The sequence below is a fragment of the Manis pentadactyla genome, chromosome 4 (assembly GCF_030020395.1).
Source record: "Manis pentadactyla isolate mManPen7 chromosome 4, mManPen7.hap1, whole genome shotgun sequence".
Lineage (NCBI taxonomy): Eukaryota > Metazoa > Chordata > Mammalia > Pholidota > Manidae > Manis > Manis pentadactyla.
The window spans coordinates 75,759,665-75,779,563 of record NC_080022.1 but is presented as its reverse complement, the minus strand read 5'-3'; the positions used below and the strand labels follow the sequence as shown (position 1 = coordinate 75,779,563).

The window sequence follows — 19,899 nt, the reverse complement described above, 5'->3', positions numbered from 1 at the left end:
TCTCTTTAGCATCCAATGAATGAAAGATGCTACTGATCTTACAGGAGTAGAATACAAACTTTTCCCATTATTACCAGTGAAGTAGACAATCCACTCTAAATCTTCATGATTTTGCCCTTCCCCAGGACAAAGAGTACTTGTAATAAGACCAACACAAAGTTAGTCTTTGAGATCTTGAATATAGAAAAGCTAATACATATTTTGACCAATAAAAATTCCCCAAAAGGAAATAATACTTAAAACCAAAGTTACAAATTACAATCTATTTAAACTTTAATTTGTGCATTTGTGGTAATTTCTGACTGCAAAACACTTTTTTCTTAGAATGACATAGTTAAAAGGCACATTTCATTTGAATGCATAGTGTACCATTCTAAAATATCCTAATTTCCCTACAAAGTGCTGGAGCAGTCATTTACATATACAGTAATAGCAAAATATATTTACATTTTATAGTTAAAAAATTTTAAATCTAAAATATATATTTAAAGCTACAGAAAAATTAGTGCTTTCTTCAGCTTAATTGTGTGAATATACCCTGCCCTCTAATTTTTTAGTGATTGACTTTAATTAAAAAAAATTTCTGTACACTGTGTAGTTACAAAATGCTAATGTCAGTTTTTAATGCTAAAAGCCTATTTTAGACATTGCTTTCTATGTATATTTGAGAACCAGAAAAGGTGAGCAGACTGTACCTCAAAAGTACTTAGTGTTTTTTTAAATGTATTAACACTGTTTAATTTAAAGCCAGACAATTAAGCTAAGATCCTCCACTGTCCTTTACCAAGGAATTTAACTGGCATTTTAAAATAACTTTAAACAACATATTGCTCTCACTTTTTGTAAGATTTTCCCCCAAAGATCTTGGGTAATGATCAGTTTGTAAGGAAATGGGAATTATCTCTGAACAATTTTAATTGTTCTCAGAGTATGATAAAAACATGCCAATACATCCTGGCAACACTGAAATATTTATACATGTTTTTAGCTCAACTCTCTATAAATCAGTGTCCTTTTATGTTTCTTTCTCACAGGATTCAAACTTGAACAGTTTTTAAGACATGAGATCACTGTGATTAAACAGCTATTTCAGTATGGTTAGTTAACAACTTGCTATTCCTGAGGTATGATGACCCTAATATGCTAAGCACAGAATCAAAGATGTTATTATTGAAATAAGGAAAAACAATGAAATAGAGTAGGAGGAAAAAAACAAAGAAACAAACACAAGAGCCCAAAAAACTCCAGGCAGGTGGAAAAGTCATGGCTTGCAAAAGACTTTTCTGTAAGAGCATTAAAAAAGCCACAAATGGATCCTCTGAAGAGCTGTAAAAAGTATTTCATCAAATTGAGACTTTTGAGGTACAGCTTTAGTGTTATAATAATTTTTATAAAATATAGACTGTTTTATCAAAAATATTTATACATTCTGTTACAATATATTGCTTTTGCCCTCAGTAACTGCCAATATAAAATCTGGATCCAGTGGCCTAAAATGTACAAATGCACTTAACGTAAATGCTGGAGTCTGAGGTGTCTGCTTGGCCACTGTACAAAAGTGATGAAGTGGTGAAATTAAATAATAAACCTACGACATAGAATACATTACAGCTTGCACATATACATGTTCACAGCATGTATACAATGATAAATCCCCATGTTTTAACAAAGATACAGTTCCCTTCTACAGTAGACACAAGAACAAGATGAATGAAGTTGATGAATGTACAACGAATACTGAAAAAGGGGTCATCAGTTCATTGATTTTGGAAGAAAGTATGACTGAACATACTGAGTAGCTACAGACTTTGGGAATGCATACAGGTAACACAGTATCTTGGTTCAGGCTGATCAGAAGTCCTCATTAGTTTAAGTAAATGCTGATGTGTAGCTGTTCCTGTTTGTTTCAGCATGGAAAAAATTATTTGGCAAGTAGCTCTGTTGGAAAGCTATAAGGCTCTGTTACATGGTTGGTGAAGATAAGGCAATAAAAATTTTCTCCTAATAAATATAGAAAATTTAAATTTATAAAACAAGACATCAATTCATTTTGTTTAAAAAAAGCCCAAAAATGTGCACAAATTATCACTACCTTTTTTGACATTACAGTAATTTCTTCAAAAAATAAGAGCATTTGCCTTATTTAAACAGAATCATACTATGTATGAATAGCAATAGCATCCCAAGCCCTTCTTTTTTCTTTTCATAAAATACAGCTAAGTGAAGTTAACTGATTAATCTTCCCTCCACTTAAGGCAGCTAGAAGGCAAAGATAGGGACTGTAGAAGAATGTTTTGTTTTTGTTTTTTAAATAGACTCTTGATCCAAAAGTATTAATTTGTGGTAGACTTTCATGGCTGATGTTCATTCAGTTTCAACTCCATGGAACTGTTTCCAGTGCTCAGATTTATGTTGAAAATATACTGAGAAGCCACTTTTCAAGAAGGTATTAGAATAGTACTTTTAAACAAATCTTCATGTATTAAAAAAACAAAAAAACCCCCAGAAGCTTTTGGTGGCACAGGAAGCAAATGAAGGGTTGCTGTTTTTTAAGAGGTCTTCTTGTGAGTCAGTCTGCTTGGTTTCACAGTGTTTAGGAACTTAACACCAATCAGCAATGTAGTCAAAATATCTGAACATTTCTTGTTCCTCTTGTGAAAGTATCCTTGGTTCTCGAGGTGGAGTCAGAATAGGTGCTTCTGAGGTAAATTCATCATCAAAATTACTAACATCTTCCCGTCCTCTAATGGTAGGTACAAATGGTGGCTTTACTTTTTTGTCCATCAGAGCACTCCAATCGATTAGCTGAATTGCAAAATATAAAACGATCAGTTTAGTCTCCTAATCCTAATTGATGCAGTTTCATAAAAAATTTTAAACTTTCATACTTACCCGGAAAAATGGGTGCTTTTTCACATCCTCTGCATCTTTCTCACCAGCTCCAAGGCGCCGTTCAGGATTTCTTCTTAATAGCTAACACAACATAAAATAAAAAAGTTAAAACCAGTGATTTCGTTATAACGATTCTTCTAACTTGCAAAGATTTATATGTTTATTTGGTATGTGTTCACCTAGACCATGCAAAATCTACGAACTGAAAAACAACTTCTAAAGTTTCAACTGGGAAATGTCCTTTAATAAATAAAATTTAAGTAGTTTACAAATCATTAATGCTTACCCTTCTCATTATTGAAATGGCTTCTGTAGATAAGAACCGTGGATACCTTACTTCATCATTTACAATACTGTCAAAAACCTCCTCTTCATCATCACCAGGAAAGGGAGACTAGAAGAAATATTTTTGAGGAAGTAAAAATGAGTTTCAAATCAGTAAAATCTCACTTATCCAAAGTAACTAAGAACCAGGTAGGAGAAAAAATAAACCAATCCACTAAAACATCAAATAAGCAAGCACTACACGAATTCACAACAGATACACAATAGATATGTATCTATTACCCAGATTACACCAAATATTCTTACTAAAATCTCTAAATTTATTTCACAGACCATAATAACAAATTTGGTCATATCATGTAATACCACTTTCATTTAATTTCATTCCATTCCATTTTATTTTATTCATTTATTCATTTACCTGGCCAGATTTTGAGTGCCTACTAGATGGTGGGAAATATTCAGATAATAGACACAATCTTCAAGCAGCTCAATTTTGTGGAAAGACAGAAGGAAATGGGTAAAGTAATTATGGTAGTAAGTGTTACTATAGAGGGAAGCACAGAGTTCCTGGGAATACATCAGATATGGATGTGCTTTGAATTTCACAGTCAATAGCAAATTAATTAGCAAAAGACAATTAGAAGTTTGCAGGCATAATGACTGTACTAAGCAGTAGCTGCCAACATAATTAAACTGAAAGAAACTCAAAAAGCACACATTTCCAGGCATATTTAATACTTTATACACAATAGGTCTTGGGTCATTTCTGTAAGCAGTTTTAAAACTGTTGCTCATAATGACCCTGAGTCATAAACAGTAGTTAGATTAAATTCAGTCTAACAATTTGATGTACAAAGGGATAAACTCTCAACTGTGTTGAAAACGTGGCTATGACATATGACTTACTACCTCAGAATTTCAGATGGCTTAGGTTTGGCTGCTTGCTTTCTCTGAGGTATTAAAAAACAAGAGCCATGAAGCAGTATCAATGGGAAGGGAGGTATCTTTGACCTGAGGAATCTGAAAATAAGTTCAGAGCTCAGCTCCTGAAAGCTGAGCTGCCACCTTATTGCTCATATCTAAGAAAATTTCAAACTTTTCAGCTATCCAAATCTTAGTTTGTTCACAAATCAAATACCTACTGTGTGGGACAATGTCATTTCTTTCTGGGACTGAAAAAGCAAGTCAGGGGAAAATTCTACTTTACAAGGATTTTTAATTAGAATTTCAAGTGGTAATACTTGAAAAGCATTAAAAGACAAAAGCACTTTTGTCTCCAATTTGATTAATCAATTTTGTATTTGAAAACTGTCATTCTACAAATCTCTGAATGGTGAAAACATATCTATGTATTTGTTAAGATGTTAAAGCTCCTTGTTTCTACAGATTACAACAGAAGGTTAACAAACACGTTTTAAGCAACAAATGTGTTTAGAAAATAATCCCAACAGTTTATTCAGATGTCAAGCACCTAACTCTAATAATCTGCAGTTATTTTAAAATTCTGATACTTTTACTGTTTTTTGGCCAGGAAAAGGGAACCTGATCCATTAGTTTGTTCATTCCTAGAATCTGTCCAGTCTTCAAAACTCATACAAATATAAATTTCAAAAACAAATTTGGAAATGCGTATTTCTAGTGAGTTTTCAATTATTTTTAGTAAAAGAAATTAGACATAGACTAGCTAAACTTTACTTTCATTGCAGTTTAAAGTTATTGCTAAAATTTTACCAATTGTACAATTACAAAGTATACTAATGAAATTTAGTTTATTTTCCACACCAACCTGTTATAGAGAGGTTAAAGAGAAATGAACTTGAGAAAAGCAATTGTGAAGGAATAGCTGGATACAGTCTTTTATCTCCTACTAATTAAGAGTTAATCAATTAGAAGCTCTTAAAAAATGTGGAACAGGAGTTTCCTTACTTGTTCACTGCCAAATCCTCCAGTCACTTTAGAGTGCAAGGAAGTAGAATCAATTGGCTCTTAATTCTGTAATATTTTGCAATACACTCACATTTTTTGCATGTAATCTTTAATATGGAGAGTAAGTTTTAAACAAGCATGTAATTTTTGGTAATGCAATTAAACCTTACATGTAACAGTATTACATTTAAAAAGCAAAGCAACAAAAATGTTACTTTTTTTAAAAAAGAGAAAAAGAAAAAGATTGCAAGTATGCTAGAGCTACAGAAACAACTATTCTGAATACTTCTGATACTCTTTAGAAAATAAAGACCACTACGGATTAGGGATAAATCTTTTCATCCTAAAACACCATAGAGCAGCTTTTCTAAACACAGGTGAAAAATTCAAGATCTGGACCATTGGTCTTAAGAACAGTAATAAGGTTGGGTGGATTCAATACTCCATTCTGGAGGTATGAAAGCATAATGGTTCAGAGACAGACTCTGAAACCAGAAAGCCAGCACTAAAATCCTAGCTGACTACAGGAGAGCTATGCGACTTTAATCAAGGTATTAACCTTTTTGTGTCTCCACTTATGCATCTGAAAATGGGCATAAGACTAGAATTGAACTCATTAAAAGCTGCTTAAAAATTAAAGGAGCTAATATTTATAAAACACATGCAATAATGTCTAATATATGGTAACCATTTAATTAGTTACTTCTTTTCCTCCTTTTTCAGGTATCCACTCTGATTTGACATATCAAAAGGGGCTGTCCCTGGATGAACTAAAATCACTTATTTGTTTGAGATAAGTGCCATTAATTGACATCAGAGCAAAACTTAAGAAATTTCTGATATTTGATAAGTTGGTCATTTGTTCATTCAGCTACTAATTTATTCATGCCTAGAATACACTAGGAAGGTTGTTGGCACTAAGGAAACTGCAGAACAATGAAACAATCCCGTAAGATAACTGTTTTCTCTATCTCAAGATCATCAAGCCCCTTTGAGTAGTTTTCACTTAATACTCAATTAGCATTCAATCTAAATATTTACTCTTTTCCAATACCTTTATCATTTCCAACAATTTGTATCACAATAGGTTAGTTTCTTACTATAGCTTTATTTATTAGATATAATTCACTTTTTCCTAAGTGGTAATAATTTCTGGGTACAACTAAGTTATTTCCAGAAATCTTTTAAAAACAGTAGGGAAAAAAATGTTAATCTTTTCAACTCTGCTGTACAGTTTTGGAAAGTAACATTTATTTTTAACCAATGTATACTGAGTCTTATTTAAAAGAACAGTGTATATCCTTTTCATTAGTCTTCCTGATATTCTATTTCCTATAAAATGATCAGTTATAAACGATCTTGTCTCAAAATAAAAAAAAATAACCTTAGCAATACCAAAATACAGAGACTATTTTCAAAGAACTGGTAATGTATTACACAAATACAAAAATTTTAAAAACACAATGAATGTAATATAGAATCATAAGCAATTATTAGTATAATACAATTTATAATTTATTTTTAACTTTAGAAGACATCTTCGGTGGTATTATAAATGACATATTTTATTCTTTCAGTCACCTTTCCTCTTTTCTCTCACCTACTTTATACTGCTTACCTCACCAACAAGCATTTCATATATAAGTACACCAAGGCCCCACCAATCTACAGCTCTTGTATAGGATGTTTCTGTTAACACTTCGGGGGCAAGAAATTCAGGAGTGCCACAAAATGTGCTTGTTCTATCTCCATACCCCATTCCTGCAAAAGGTAAAATTTAAACATGTTAGAGAAAAAAATCTAACATAAATATTAGAAGATTAGGAAGGAAAATTTAAGTTGCACATCTCTGTATGGTGGCCAAACTCTACGTACCAGACTTAAATTGTTAAGGATTGGTATACAGAAAACTGTAACAGCACTTCTATTTCATAAACCAGTAAAACTAAATTTTCATACTTTATTATTTTCATTCTTGTCATTACTTCACAAGTGATACAAAGAAGTTAAAACAAAAGGAACTGATTCTGAGCTTCAATTTCTACCATCTTTTCAATTTAATCTTTTCAATAAGTTTGTTTCATTATAAAAATAACATTAAATATGGTTTTGAAAATATCAAAAAGCAAACCCTTGGGTAATCAAGAGTTGATCAAATGTGCACTATTAATATGCAGATATGGTATTTATATTTCAGTTATTTTTCAAATATATGTTCCTTATAACTTAGAATCAAATATATATTCTACATGTTGAAGATAATCTCTCAATGTATACTAAAGTGATGGAAGTTCACTGTAAGGTCATCTAATGAAAGAATTTGAAAGAAAAGCTCTCAATTCTGAATTTAAAAACATAGGTATTTAGTTATTTTTTTAAAAATTTTGATATCATTAATATACAATTACATGAGCAACATTATGGTTACTAGACTCTCCCCATTATCAAGTCCCCACCACATACGCCACTACAGTCACTGTCCCTCAGAGTAGTAAGATGCTATAGAGTCACTACTTACCTTCTCTGTGTTGTACTGCCTTCCCCCCTACATTCTGTGTGCTAATCGTAATGCCCCCTTTTCCCCCTTATCCCTCCCTTCCCACCCATCCTCCCCAGTCCCTTTCCCTTTGGTCACTGTTAGTCGATTCTTCGGTTCTGTGAGTCTGCTGCTGTTTTGTTCCTTCAGTTTTTGCTTTGTTCTTATACTCAAAAGATGAGTGAAATCATTTGATACTTGTCTTTTTCCACCTGGCTTATTTCACTGAGCATAAAAGCCTCTAGCTCCATCCATGTTGTTGCAAATGGTAGGATTTGTTTTCTTCTTATGGCTGAATAATATTCCATTGTGTACATGTACCACCTCTTCTTTATCCATTCATCTACTGATGGACACTTAAGTTGTTTCCATTTCTTGGCTACTGTAAATAGTGCTGTGATAAATATAGGGGTGTATATGTCTTTTTCAAACTGGGCTGCTGCATTCTTTGGGTAAATTCCTAGGAGTGGAATTCCTGGGTCAAATGGTATTTCTATTTTTAGTTTTTTGAGGAACCTCCATACTGCTTTCCACAATGGTTGAACTAATTTACATTCCCACCAGCAGTGTAGGAGGGTTCCCCTTTCTCCACATCCTTGCCAACATTTGTTGTTGTTTGTCTTTTGGATGTTAGCTATCCTAACTGGTGTGAGGTGATATCTAATTGTAGTTTTAATTTGCATTTCTCTGAAGATTAGTGATGTGGAGTACCTTTTCATGTGCCTGTTGGCTATCTGAATTTCTTCTTTGGAGAAGTATCTGTTCAGCTCCTCTGTCCATTTTTTAATACGATTATTTGCTTTTTGTTTGTTGAGGTGCGTGAGGTCTTTATATATTTTTGGATGTCAACCCCTTATCGGATCTGTCATTTATGAATATATCCTCCCATACTGTAGGATGTCTTTTTGTTCTACTGATGGTGTCCTTTGCTGAAAAGAAGCTTTTTAGTTTGACATAGTCCCACTTGTTCATTTTTGCTTTTGTTTCCCTTGCCCAGGGAGATACATTCATGAAGAACGTTTATGTCGAAGAGATTTTTGCCTATGTTTTTTTCTAAGAGTTTTATGGTTTCATGACTTACATTCAGGTCTTTGATCCATTTCGAGATTACTTTTGTATATGGGATTACACAACGATCCAGTTTCACTCTCTTACATGTAGCTGTCCAGTTTTGCCAACACCAGCTGTTGAAGAGGCTGTCATTTCCCCATTGTATATCCATGGTTCCTTTATCATATATTAATTGACCATATGTGTTTGGGTTAATATCTGGACTCTCTGTTCTGTTTCACTGGTCTGTGGGTCTGTTCCTGTGCCAGTACCAAATTGTCTTGATTACTGTGGCTGTGTACTAGAGCTTGAAGTTGGGAAGTGAGATCCCCCCTGCTTTATTATTCCTTCTCAGGATTGCTTTGGCTAATCGGGGTCTTAGGTGGTTCCATATGAATTTTAGAACTATTTGTTCTAGTTCGTTGAAGAATGCTGTTCGTATTTTGGTAGGGATTGCATTGAATCTGTAGACTGCTTTAGCCTGGATGGCCATTTTGACAATATTAATTCTTCCTACCCAAGAGCATGGATGAATTTCCATTTATTAGTGTCCTCTTTAATTTCTCTTAAGAGTGTCTTGTAGTTTTCAGGATATAGGTCTTTCACTTCCTTGGTTAGGTTTATTCCTAGGTATTTTATTCTTTTAGATGCAATTGTGAATGGAATTTTTTTCCTATTTTCTCTTTCTGCTTGTTCATCGTTAGAGTATAGGAATGCAACAGATTTCTGTGTATTAAGTTTGTATCCTGCAACTTTGCTGAACTGAGGTATTAGTTCTAGTAGTTTTGGAGTGGATTCTTTAGGGTTTTTTATGTGCAATATCATGTCATCTGCAAACAGTGACAGTTTGACTTCTTCCTCACCAATCTGGATGCCTTTTATTTCTTTGTGTTGTCTCATTGCCGTGGCTAGGACCTCCAGTACTATGTTGAATAAAAGCAGGGAGAGTGGGCATCCTTCTCTTGTTCCCCATCTTAGGGGAAAAGCTTTCAGCTTCTTGCTGTTAAGTATAATGTTGGCTGTGGGTTTGTCATATATGGCCTTTATTATGTAGAGGTACATGCCCTCTATACCCATTTTGTTGAGAGTTTTTATCATGAATGGATGTTGAATTTTGTCGAATGCTTTTCAGCATCTATGGATATGATCATGTGGTTTTTGTCCTTTTTGTTGATGTGGTGGATGATGTTGATGGATTTTCGAATGTTGTAACATCCTTGCATGTCTGAGATGAATCCCACTTGATCATGGTGTATGATGCTCTTGATGTATTTTTGAATTTGGTTTGTTAATATTTTAGTTATTTTTTTATTCAAGTATAGTTAATAGACAATCTTACATTGGTTTCAGGTTTAGAACACAGTGGCTCAACAGTTACCCTTATTATTAAATCGTCACCCCCATGCATGCAGTTATTATCTGTGATCATAGGAAGATGTTATAGATTCACTGGCTATATTCTCCAGGCTGTATTACCATCCATCTGAGCAACTTATATTATGATAGAGAATTCTGTGCCCTTTTATCCCCCTCACACTTCTCACTCACTGAACTCAACTCCTCCTCCATGGTTACCACCAGTCACTTCTCAGTGTTTATGAATTTACTGCTCTTTTGTTCATTTTGCTTTGTTTTTATATTCCACAAATAAGAGAAATGACGGTATTTTTTTTCTCCACCCAGCTTATTTCACTTAACATAATGTCCTCTAGATCCATTGTTACAAATGGCAGGATTTTGTTTTTTTAATGGCTGGATAATATTCCATTGTGTATGTGTACCACCACTTCTTTATCCTTTCATCTACTGATGGACACTTTGGTTGCTTCCATATCTTGGCTATTGTAAATAATGTGCCAATAAACATAGGGGTGAATATGCCGTTTTGAATCTGGGATTCTGTTTTCTTTGGGTAAATTAACAGAAGAGGAATTACTAGTTTGAATGGTATTTCTATTTTTAGCTTTTTGAGGAACCTTCATATTGCTTTCCTCAGTGGCTAAACCAATTGACATTCCTACCAGTGGTACAGGAGGGTTCCCATTTCTCCACATCCTCACCAGCACTTTTATTTCTCATCTTGGATGGTGGTGGCCATTCTAACTGGTGTTAGGTGATATCTCATTGTGGTTTTGATTTGCATTTTCCCTGATGATTAGTGATGTGCAGCATTTTTCATGTGCCTGTTGGTCATCTTTATTTCTTCTCTGGAGAAATGTCTCTGCAGGTCCTCTGCCCATTTTTTAACTGGGTGAATTTTTTTGGTGTTGAGTCATACAAGTTCTTTACATATTTTGGAGGTTAACCCCTTATAGGATAAATCATTTACAAATATATTCTCCCATACTGTAGGTGGCCTTTTTTGTTCTGTTTATGGCATCCTTTACTGTACAGAAGCTTTTTAGTTTAATATAGTCTATTTGTTTATTTTTTGTTTCTCTTGCCTGAGGAGATGTGTCCAGGAAAAAACTGCTCATGCTTATGTTTAAGAGATTTTTGTCTATGTTTTAAGAGTTGTATGATTTCATTTCTTACATTTAAGTCTTTAATCCATTTCCAGTTTACTTTTGTGTATGGAGTTAGACAGTAATCCAGTTTCATTCTCCTACATGTAGCTGTCCAGTTTTCCCAATACCAGTTATTGAAGAGACTGTCTTTTGCTTACTAATATATTCATGGCTCCTTTATTGCATATTAATTGACCATATATGGGTTTATTTCTGAGCTCTCTATTCTATTCCACTGATGTATAGGTCTGTTCTTGTCCCAGTACCATACTGTTTTGATTACTGTAGCTCTGTAGCATAACTTGAAGCCAGGGGGTATAATTCCCCCTGTTTTATTTAGCTATTTGGGGTCTTTTGTAGTTCCGTATGAATTTTAGGATTATTTGCTCTAGTTCACTGAAAAATGCCCTTGGCATTTTGATGGGGATTGCACTGAATCTGTAAATTTCTTTAGGCAGGATGGGAATTTTGACAATGTTGATTCTTCCAATCCATGAGCGTGGGATAGATTTCCATTTATTTGTGTCTTTAATTTCTCTCAACAGTGTCTTAGTTTTCAGAGTACAGGTCTTTCACCTCCTTGGTGAGGTTTATTCCTAGGTATTTTATTCTTTTTGATGCAACTGTAAATGGAATTGTTTTCCTATCTTTATGCTAGTTCACTGTTGGTAGATAGGAATGCAACAGACTTCTGTTTATTATTTTGTACCCTGCAACTTTGCTGAATCCAGTTCTAATAGTTTTTTGGTGGAGTCTTTAGAATTTTCTATGTATAGTATCCTGTCATCTGCAAATAATCAAGTTTTCTTCTTTCTTATCAATTTGGATGCCTTTTATCTCTGTATCTTATCTGATTGCTGTAGCTAGCTAGGACTTCCAGTACTATGTTGAATAGAATTGGTGAAAGTGGAAATCCTTGTCTTGTTCCTGATATTAGAGGGAAAGCTTTCAACTTTTCGCCATTGAGTATGATGTTAATTGTTGGTTTGTTGTATATGGCCTTTATTATGTTGCAGTTCATTCCCACTGTACCCATTTTGTTGAGAATTTTTATCATGAATTGATGAATTTTGTCAAATGCTTTTTCAGTATCTGTTGAGAGAGCACATAGTTTTTATTCTTCTTTTTGTTAATGCAGTATATCACACTGACTTATGAATACTATACCAACCTTGCATCCCTAAATCCCACTTGGTTGTGATGGATAATCTGATATACTTTTGAATTAGGTTAATAATATATTGTTGAGGATTTCTACATCTATGTTTATCAGGGATATTGGTCTATAATTTTCTTTTTTTGTAGTGTCTTTCTCTGGTTTTGGTATTAAGAGTGATGCAGGCCTCATAGAATGTGTTTGGAAGTATATCCTCCTCTTCTTTTTGGAATTGTTTAAGAAGGATGGGTGTTAGCTCTCTTTAAATGTGTGATAGAACTCAGCTGTGAAGCCATCGGGTCCTGGAATTTTGTTTGATGGAAGTTTTTGATAACCAATCCAATTCTGTTGCTGATAATTGGTGATTAAGATTTGCTGTTTTTTCCTGGGTCAGTCTCGGAAGGTTGTACTTTCTTAGGAATCTATCCATTTACTATAGGTTGTCCAATTTACTGGCATATAGTTTTTTATAGAATTCTCTAAATTCTTTGTATTTCTGTGGTGTGAGTTGTGACTATTCCTTATTCACTTATGATTTTGTGTGTACTCTCTTTTTTTTCTTTGTAAGTCTGTAAAGGGTTTGTCTATTTTGCTTATTTTCTCAAAGAATCAGCTTTTGGTTTTGATTTATTAGTACCACGCTCTAACCAACTGAGCTAACTGGCCACTTGGTTTTGATTCAAATTGCTTTAATCTTCTCTATTTCTGTTCTGATTTTTATTATGTCTCTCATTCTATTAAGTTTGGGTTCAATTTGTTCTTGTTTTTCTAGTATCTTTAGTTGTGAGTTTAGATTGTTTATTTGGGATTGTTCTTCTTTCTTGAGGTAGGCCTGTATTGCTATGTACTCCCCTCTTAGAACTGCTTTTGCAGTGTCCCAGATATTTTGAACTGTTTTATTTTTGTTTTAATTTGTATCCATGTATTGCTTTTCTTTGATTTGTTCGCAGATCCACTGATTATTTGGAGGTGTATTGTTTAGCTTCCTTATGTTTGTGGGATTTTTTGTTTTCTTTGTGCAATTTATTTGTAGTTTCATACTGCTGTGATCTGAAAAGATGCTTGACACCATCTGCACTTTTCCTGAATTTACTGAGGCCCTTTTTTGTGGTCTAGTATGTGATCTATTCTGGGGAATCTTCCATGTGCAAGTAAGAAAAGTATGTATCCTGCTGCTTTTGGGTAGAATGTTCTATATGTATCTATTAAGTCCATCTGGTCTAGTACGTTGTTCAGTGCCTCTGTTTCCTTATTTATTTTCTGTCTGGATGATCTGTCCATTGATATAAGTGTGGTGTTAAAGTCTCCTAATATGATTGAGTTGAAGTCTGTTTATTCCTTTAGTTCTGTTAGTATTTGTTTTACATATTTAGGTGTTCCTATGTTGGCTACATAGATATTTATAATTGTTATAACTTCTTGTTGCATGGATCCCTTTATCATTATGGAATGTCGTCCGTTGTCTCATTATTTTCTTTGTTTTTAAGTCTGTTTTGTCTGATATAAATACTCCTATTCCTGCTTTTTTCTTATTATGTTTTTCTTTTTCTATCCCTTCACTTTCAGTCTGTATACCCTGAAGTTCTGAAATACATCTCTTACAGGCAGCTTATAGATGGGTCTTAATTATGTATCCATTCCACCACCCTGTGTGTTTTGATTAGTCCATTCAGTCTGTTTACATTTAAGGTAGTTATTGATACATATGTACTTATTGCCATTTTATTAATTGTTTTCTGTTGTATTTTTACTTCCTCTCTTATACTTTTGCTATTTGATAGTTTTCTTTTAGTGCTGTGATTGGATTTCTTTAAAAAAATTTTTTTTCTGTATCTGTTATAGGCTTTAGATTTTTGGTTACCATAAGGTTCAAGGACAGCTTCCTAATATTAAATTGATTCACACTCTATTTCAAACACAATCTAAAAGTACTTCTTTCTTATTTTTCCTCAGCACATTTATGTTTTAGATGTCATAATATGCATATTTTGTGTATCCCTTGACTGATTTTGTGTATAGTTGGTTTTACTACTTTTATTTTGTTTTGTTGTAACTTCCTACTTGCTTGGCAAGTAAGTAGTCTACTTCCTTTACTATAAGTTTATTTTCACTGATGAAAAATATTTAAGCTTAAGAACATTTCCATCTATGAAAGTCCCTATAACATATCGTGTAAGGCCAGCTTAGTGGTGGTGAATTCCTTCAGTCTTTGTTTATCTGGTAATCTTTTTTTTTTTTTTTGAAGCAGAGCAAAAGTTTTAATTGAATAAAATTCCAAGGGAGAAGTGGGCCTTATCTGGTAATCTTTTAATCTCTCCTTCTATCTTGAATGATAACCTTTTTGGGAAGAGGATTCTTTTGTTTCAATACATTAAATATTGCATGTCTCTCCCTTCTGGCCTGAGTTTCTGCTGAGAAGTTGGCTGACAGCCTGATGGGGTTGCCCTTACAAGAAATTTTTTGACTCTCTAGCTGCTCTCAATACCCTCTCTCTTTATCCTCAATCTTTGTCAGTTTAGTTATTTATGTCTTGGTGTTGTCATCTTGGGTTTCCATTTGTCAGGAGCTCTCTGTGCTTCCAGAACCTGGGTGTCTATTTCCTTCCCCACATTGGAGAAGTTTTCAGCAATGAATTTCTTCAACAATACTTTTGACTCCTTTGTCTCTCTCTCTCTCCTCTCCTCTTTCTGGTACCCCAACTATGTGAATATATTTTTGTTTCAAGTTGTCACAGAGCTTTCTTAGCAACCTCTTATTTCTAGAGATTGTTTTTTCTTTGTTCCTCAGCTTTATTGTTTTTCTGTTCTCTAATTTCCATCTCACTGAATATCTCCTACTTGCAGCAATTTATTATTCATTCCCTCCACTGTATCTTTCATTTCAGTCACTGTATTCTTCAGCTCTGAGTGACTCCTCTTCAACTCTTCTTTGCTGAAGTCCTCCCTGAGATTATCAACACTCTCCTGCAGATCTGTGAGCACAGTTATTATTGTTACTTTGAAATCTCTATCAAGAAGACTGGTGCTCTTTGTTTCATTTAGGCCTCTTTCTGGTGCCTTATCCTGTAGTTTTGTTTGGACCATATTTCTCTGCCTCCTCATTTTGTTTGGGTTTCTGTTTTTCTTCCTGTTAGATCCTCTATGCCTCCTGGTCTAGAGAGTAATGGCTTTATGAAGGTGGCATCCTGTGGTGCCTAGAAGCTCAAGACTCTCTACTAACCAGCACCTGGTTTTCCTTTGCAGTGGAGCCCCAGTTGCTGTTGGTTGGTTATGCCAGGGCTGCTTTTCTGCCCGTGTGCCAGCAGTGGTTGATCTCGGTCAGCAGAGGGTGGTAGCCTGCCTCAGGTGGCTCTTTGTAAGCAGAGCAGTGGTGCTTGTGCTAGGATTGTTGTGAGTGGGGCCACCCTCTGCCTGCCCTTCAGTGATGACTTTGCTACTTGGGAGGGCAGTGCACAGGGGAGCATGTCATGGGGCTGGGCCACCAGTGACAAGGAAGGTGCGCTCAGAGCTGGCTCCCATGGGCATCTCCCAAGCTTGGCTGAAAAAGGGCCAAGAAAGCTGGGAAAACCTCCCTTTACCTGCCAGGCAGCAAAGCCTGAATGATGATGGGCAGAGTGGCCAGGTAGGTGCCTTGGTGCTGAGCCACCAGTGAGGGGGATGGAGCATTTGGGGCTGGCTCCCATGAGTGCCCAACCAGTTGGGCTGAAGGAAGGCTGCGGAAGTGTCCACTTACTCTTTTTCCTTGGAGAGAGCTCCATCCAACCCTCACCCCTCTTGCACCCTTCACACTGCTGGTAAATCTTTCAAACTGCTGCCTCTGTGGTGGGTCTCGGCAGGACCAATGGAATGTGTCTGTCCTCCACAAGCAGCAGGAGTCTCAGCCTCCCAGAGTGCTCCAGCTCTCCCTGATGTCCAGCCCTGTTAATCATCAAAGCCCAATGCAATGAGGACTCGTGTTCCCAGAGCAGATCTTCAGGGCCAGGTGTGTAGAGTTCCTAAGTGCTTATCCCTTCCCTGCTTTGTTTCTCTTCCTCCTGCTTGTGGGCTGGGGTGGGGGAAGGGCTTGGGTACAATCAATAAGGGCTCTGCCACTTTACCCTTCTCTTCTTCACCAGGTGTAGATGCTCTGTTCTGTAAAGTCAGTCAGGGTTAGCTGTATTTGCTGTAGTTGTTTCCTTGGTGTTTGTGTGCAAAGAGGTTTCTGCCTTGCCTTTGTCCTCTGCCATCTTTTTTCCCCCTCCTCCCATGGTATGCATTTATAGTAACTAAATATCTCAAACAAATCTGTAAGTCTATAAACCAAGACTTGAATGGCTTAATTAAATACACTAGCTCATTAGGGTGGAGAAATTTGTTTTTGCAGAATTTAACACTGACATATTCTTTTCTTCAATAAAAGATTATTTTTAAAAAAGGCTTGATATAATATTGATGTAAGTTTTACACAACCTTTTAAGTGACTTTGCCAAGACTGGGAAAAGTTAGTTAACAAAGAACTATTGTTTCTTGATTTTTATTATGTGCCTCTGATCACAATTAGATAGTATTACATATGCCATACTTTTAGGATAAAACTAATCTTTGTTTATAGTAATATAATAAATTCTGTGACATTTTAACATAACGCATATGTCAATTATAGTAATATAATTTTCCTATTTCATTCATTCTGATAAATCCTCCTGTCCTAATATTTTTAAAGGAAGTTGAAAGTAGGCCCAATTACCTAGGGCTTCAAATAGGTAAAAGTCCATGGAAATAGTTCAGCTCTGAAGTCATAAACGTATGGGTTTAAATTCCAGCTTTGCCACTTGTTAGCTTGAGAGCTTGGAAAAGTTGTCTAATCTCAAAGCCTGATTTCCAACTGCACTGAGCAAAATTCCCTGGCACACAGTAAGTGCTCAAAAATTGTTAGCTCTTATTTTTATAATTTACTATGTATACTTTCATGATAATAAAGAAAAACACATTTAACTAGAAAATCTGTAATCCAATACATATTTTCTGAGTACCTATTATGTTCTAGATATCCATGCCAAGTGGTAGAAACACAAAAATGGAAGTGGAGCACATGTCTTCTCTTTAAGGAGATTACAGAAAATTGGAGGAAAACAGATACATATTGATGATTTATGTAATTTTAGTAAGAGCAAGATATTTGGTAGATAATGAAGGACTTGCACAGCTGGGAGTTGGGAAAGGAGAAGAGGAGTGTCAGACAATTTACTGTGTAGGTGATACCTGAGATGATTTTGAAGCATGAGTAGACTTTCTACAGTAATCAGAATTAGGAAGGGTGATAGTGGTGGAGGAACATAGACTGTAAGAAGGTTCTTGCTGGAGAAGAAAGCACTATGCAGACAGCAGCAAGAGATCTGGCTGGAGAGGTAGGTAGGCAAACCAGGAAGAACATTGTTTCCCACTTATTAGTTACTGAAATTTTTAGCAGGGGTGTGCCACAGTCAGATCTGTACTCACATGGGCCACTTTACATTTTAGCAACTACATGGCAGAATGATTTGAGAAAGAAAAAGACTAGAGACTGTAAAGGTGAAGCAGCTTTTAAAGTAGCCTGGTCAAAACAAGATGGTGGTTGACAGTGGTAGAGGGGAATGAAATGAGAAAAATTTCAATATTAAAGAGGTAGACAGATGTCAGCACAGTTTGGTCATTGACTGGATGTGGAAGTAGAAGAGGACAGAGTCCAGGATAGTTCCACATTTTGAAACTGGGAGACAGAGGATCGTGGTACCATCAGTAGGAACTAGAGTACCTAAAGAAAAGAAACTATTTTTGTTTGTACAGCACTTGAAGTACCCACTGACTATCCAAGCTAGAGCTGCCTAGTAGACAGTTGAAAGGGAAGGTATGTTGGGAAAGCAAATAATAAGAGTTGGGAATAATTAGCATATAGTTGCTAGTTAAAAACTAGTAGTGAAGAGTAATGGGCTAAAGACAGACTCTGAGGAACAAAAGCATTTAAACCAACAGTGTCCAATATAGAGAAGTCCACAAAGAGAGAAAACTTTTACTGGATCCACTAATTAGGATGTCAGTGGGTAACTAAAGGTTATTTACTAATAAAATCCATTCATTCATTCACCCATCTACTTATTAATTGAACAGTCATTGAATGCTTTAGATGTGCCAACCACTATACTATATGCTATGGAAACAAAGCTGAATACAAAACAAGAAACTACCAGACTAGAGGTGGAGACACACAATGTTCGTTATTCTACAACCTACTAAATGTACAGATAAGAATACCTACGTACTACATGTTAGGCATTGTGCTACATTCTTATCTCCAATACTTGTAATTCTCCTGAACAAGAAGAATTATATTCATTTCATAGCCGAAGAAATAGAATCAGTGAGGTTAAAACTCATCAAAAGACACACAGCAAGTGACGGCAGAGCCAGAATTCAAACCTATGACTGTATGGTTCCTAAGCCTATGCTCTTTATACTTTCCTATGACTCAAATTTCCCAGTTTACTTATTTACTTTTGTATATACAGAAAGGATTCTTAAGTTGTATAAGTATATTTTTTCCTATTTAAAAGATTAAAAGTTTTAAGAAGCTGGAGACAAGTTATTGTGCCTATGTATTCACTCTATACAGTCCCAGTAGAGTGTAAAATTGGTACTTAATCTGTGCTTTCTTAGAGTAGTGAAAAAATTATTAATCATACAAAGAGAATCTTAGTGTTGTATTATGATTTCTGAAAACCTATCCTTACTCATATCCATAGAATAAATTTTTAATAATGTAATAATTAGGTTATGTGAATAATCTGTGATGTCTTAATAAAGAATAAATTAAAGATAAAAATACATTTTGCTTTCCATAGATAAACTTGAAAACTACTTAAGTACAGAGGAATAGTAATCTTTTAGAAAAGGAACTTTAAAATAGCTAATTACCTTCTTTGCAAAGACCAAAATCAGCGATTTTCACAAAGCCCTCTGTATCTAGCAATAAATTATCCAATTTCAAATCTCTGTTCAGGATAAAAAAAAAAAAAATCAATAAAATCAGTAGATAATGTAGTAAAAAAATCATTTCAATAGTTTCGCTTCACTAAAATTGAGTTTTTCCAGTTACAATTTGAGATTCAAAAACTATATTGCAAGTGTTCGTTTTTGTTCCTTTTGGCAAGTTTTTTTAAAGTACATAATAGAGTTTCTGAATGATTTTTCCTCTGTTATATAGAAAGGGAAGAATGTATTTAAAAAAGGAATAGTTTATATATTTATGCAGTTTAAAGCATGTAAGGAATTCAAGTATATTTAACACAGGTTTTATTAATTTGTTATTGAAGATAATCTGATTTGGACTAAGTTTCTGAAGTTTGCCTACACACCATCCATAGGGAAGATGTGTTAAATTAATGATAAAATAAGGCATCAGGTGGTAGGTTTAACCTTCTAAGAGAAAAATTCAAAGTAATAAGAAAGCTATTTATCCATACTAATTGGTTACAAATAAAGTTAAATTTTTTTTATCCTTGTAAACTTTACCTTGGAAATATTGTTAGA

At 34.8% G+C, this 19,899-nt stretch overlaps 1 protein-coding gene across 2 annotated transcripts in view; it reads right to left on the bottom strand.

Annotated features, from left to right (window-relative positions):
• Positions 1-248: 248 nt before the first annotated feature.
• Positions 249-19,899, bottom strand: part of PKN2 (protein kinase N2) — a 131,345-nt gene continuing 111,694 nt past the window's right edge. For both annotated transcript variants that reach the window (XM_057500396.1, XM_036890155.2), the window contains 5 exons: positions 19,285-19,361; positions 6,725-6,867; positions 3,179-3,286; positions 2,893-2,973; positions 249-2,805 (listed from right to left, as the gene is read on the bottom strand). In XM_057500396.1, the coding sequence (XP_057356379.1) occupies positions 2,602-2,805; positions 2,893-2,973; positions 3,179-3,286; positions 6,725-6,867; positions 19,285-19,361 (613 nt within the window). In that variant the 3' untranslated portion in view covers positions 249-2,601. The remainder of the gene's footprint in view (positions 2,806-2,892; positions 2,974-3,178; positions 3,287-6,724; positions 6,868-19,284; positions 19,362-19,899) is intronic.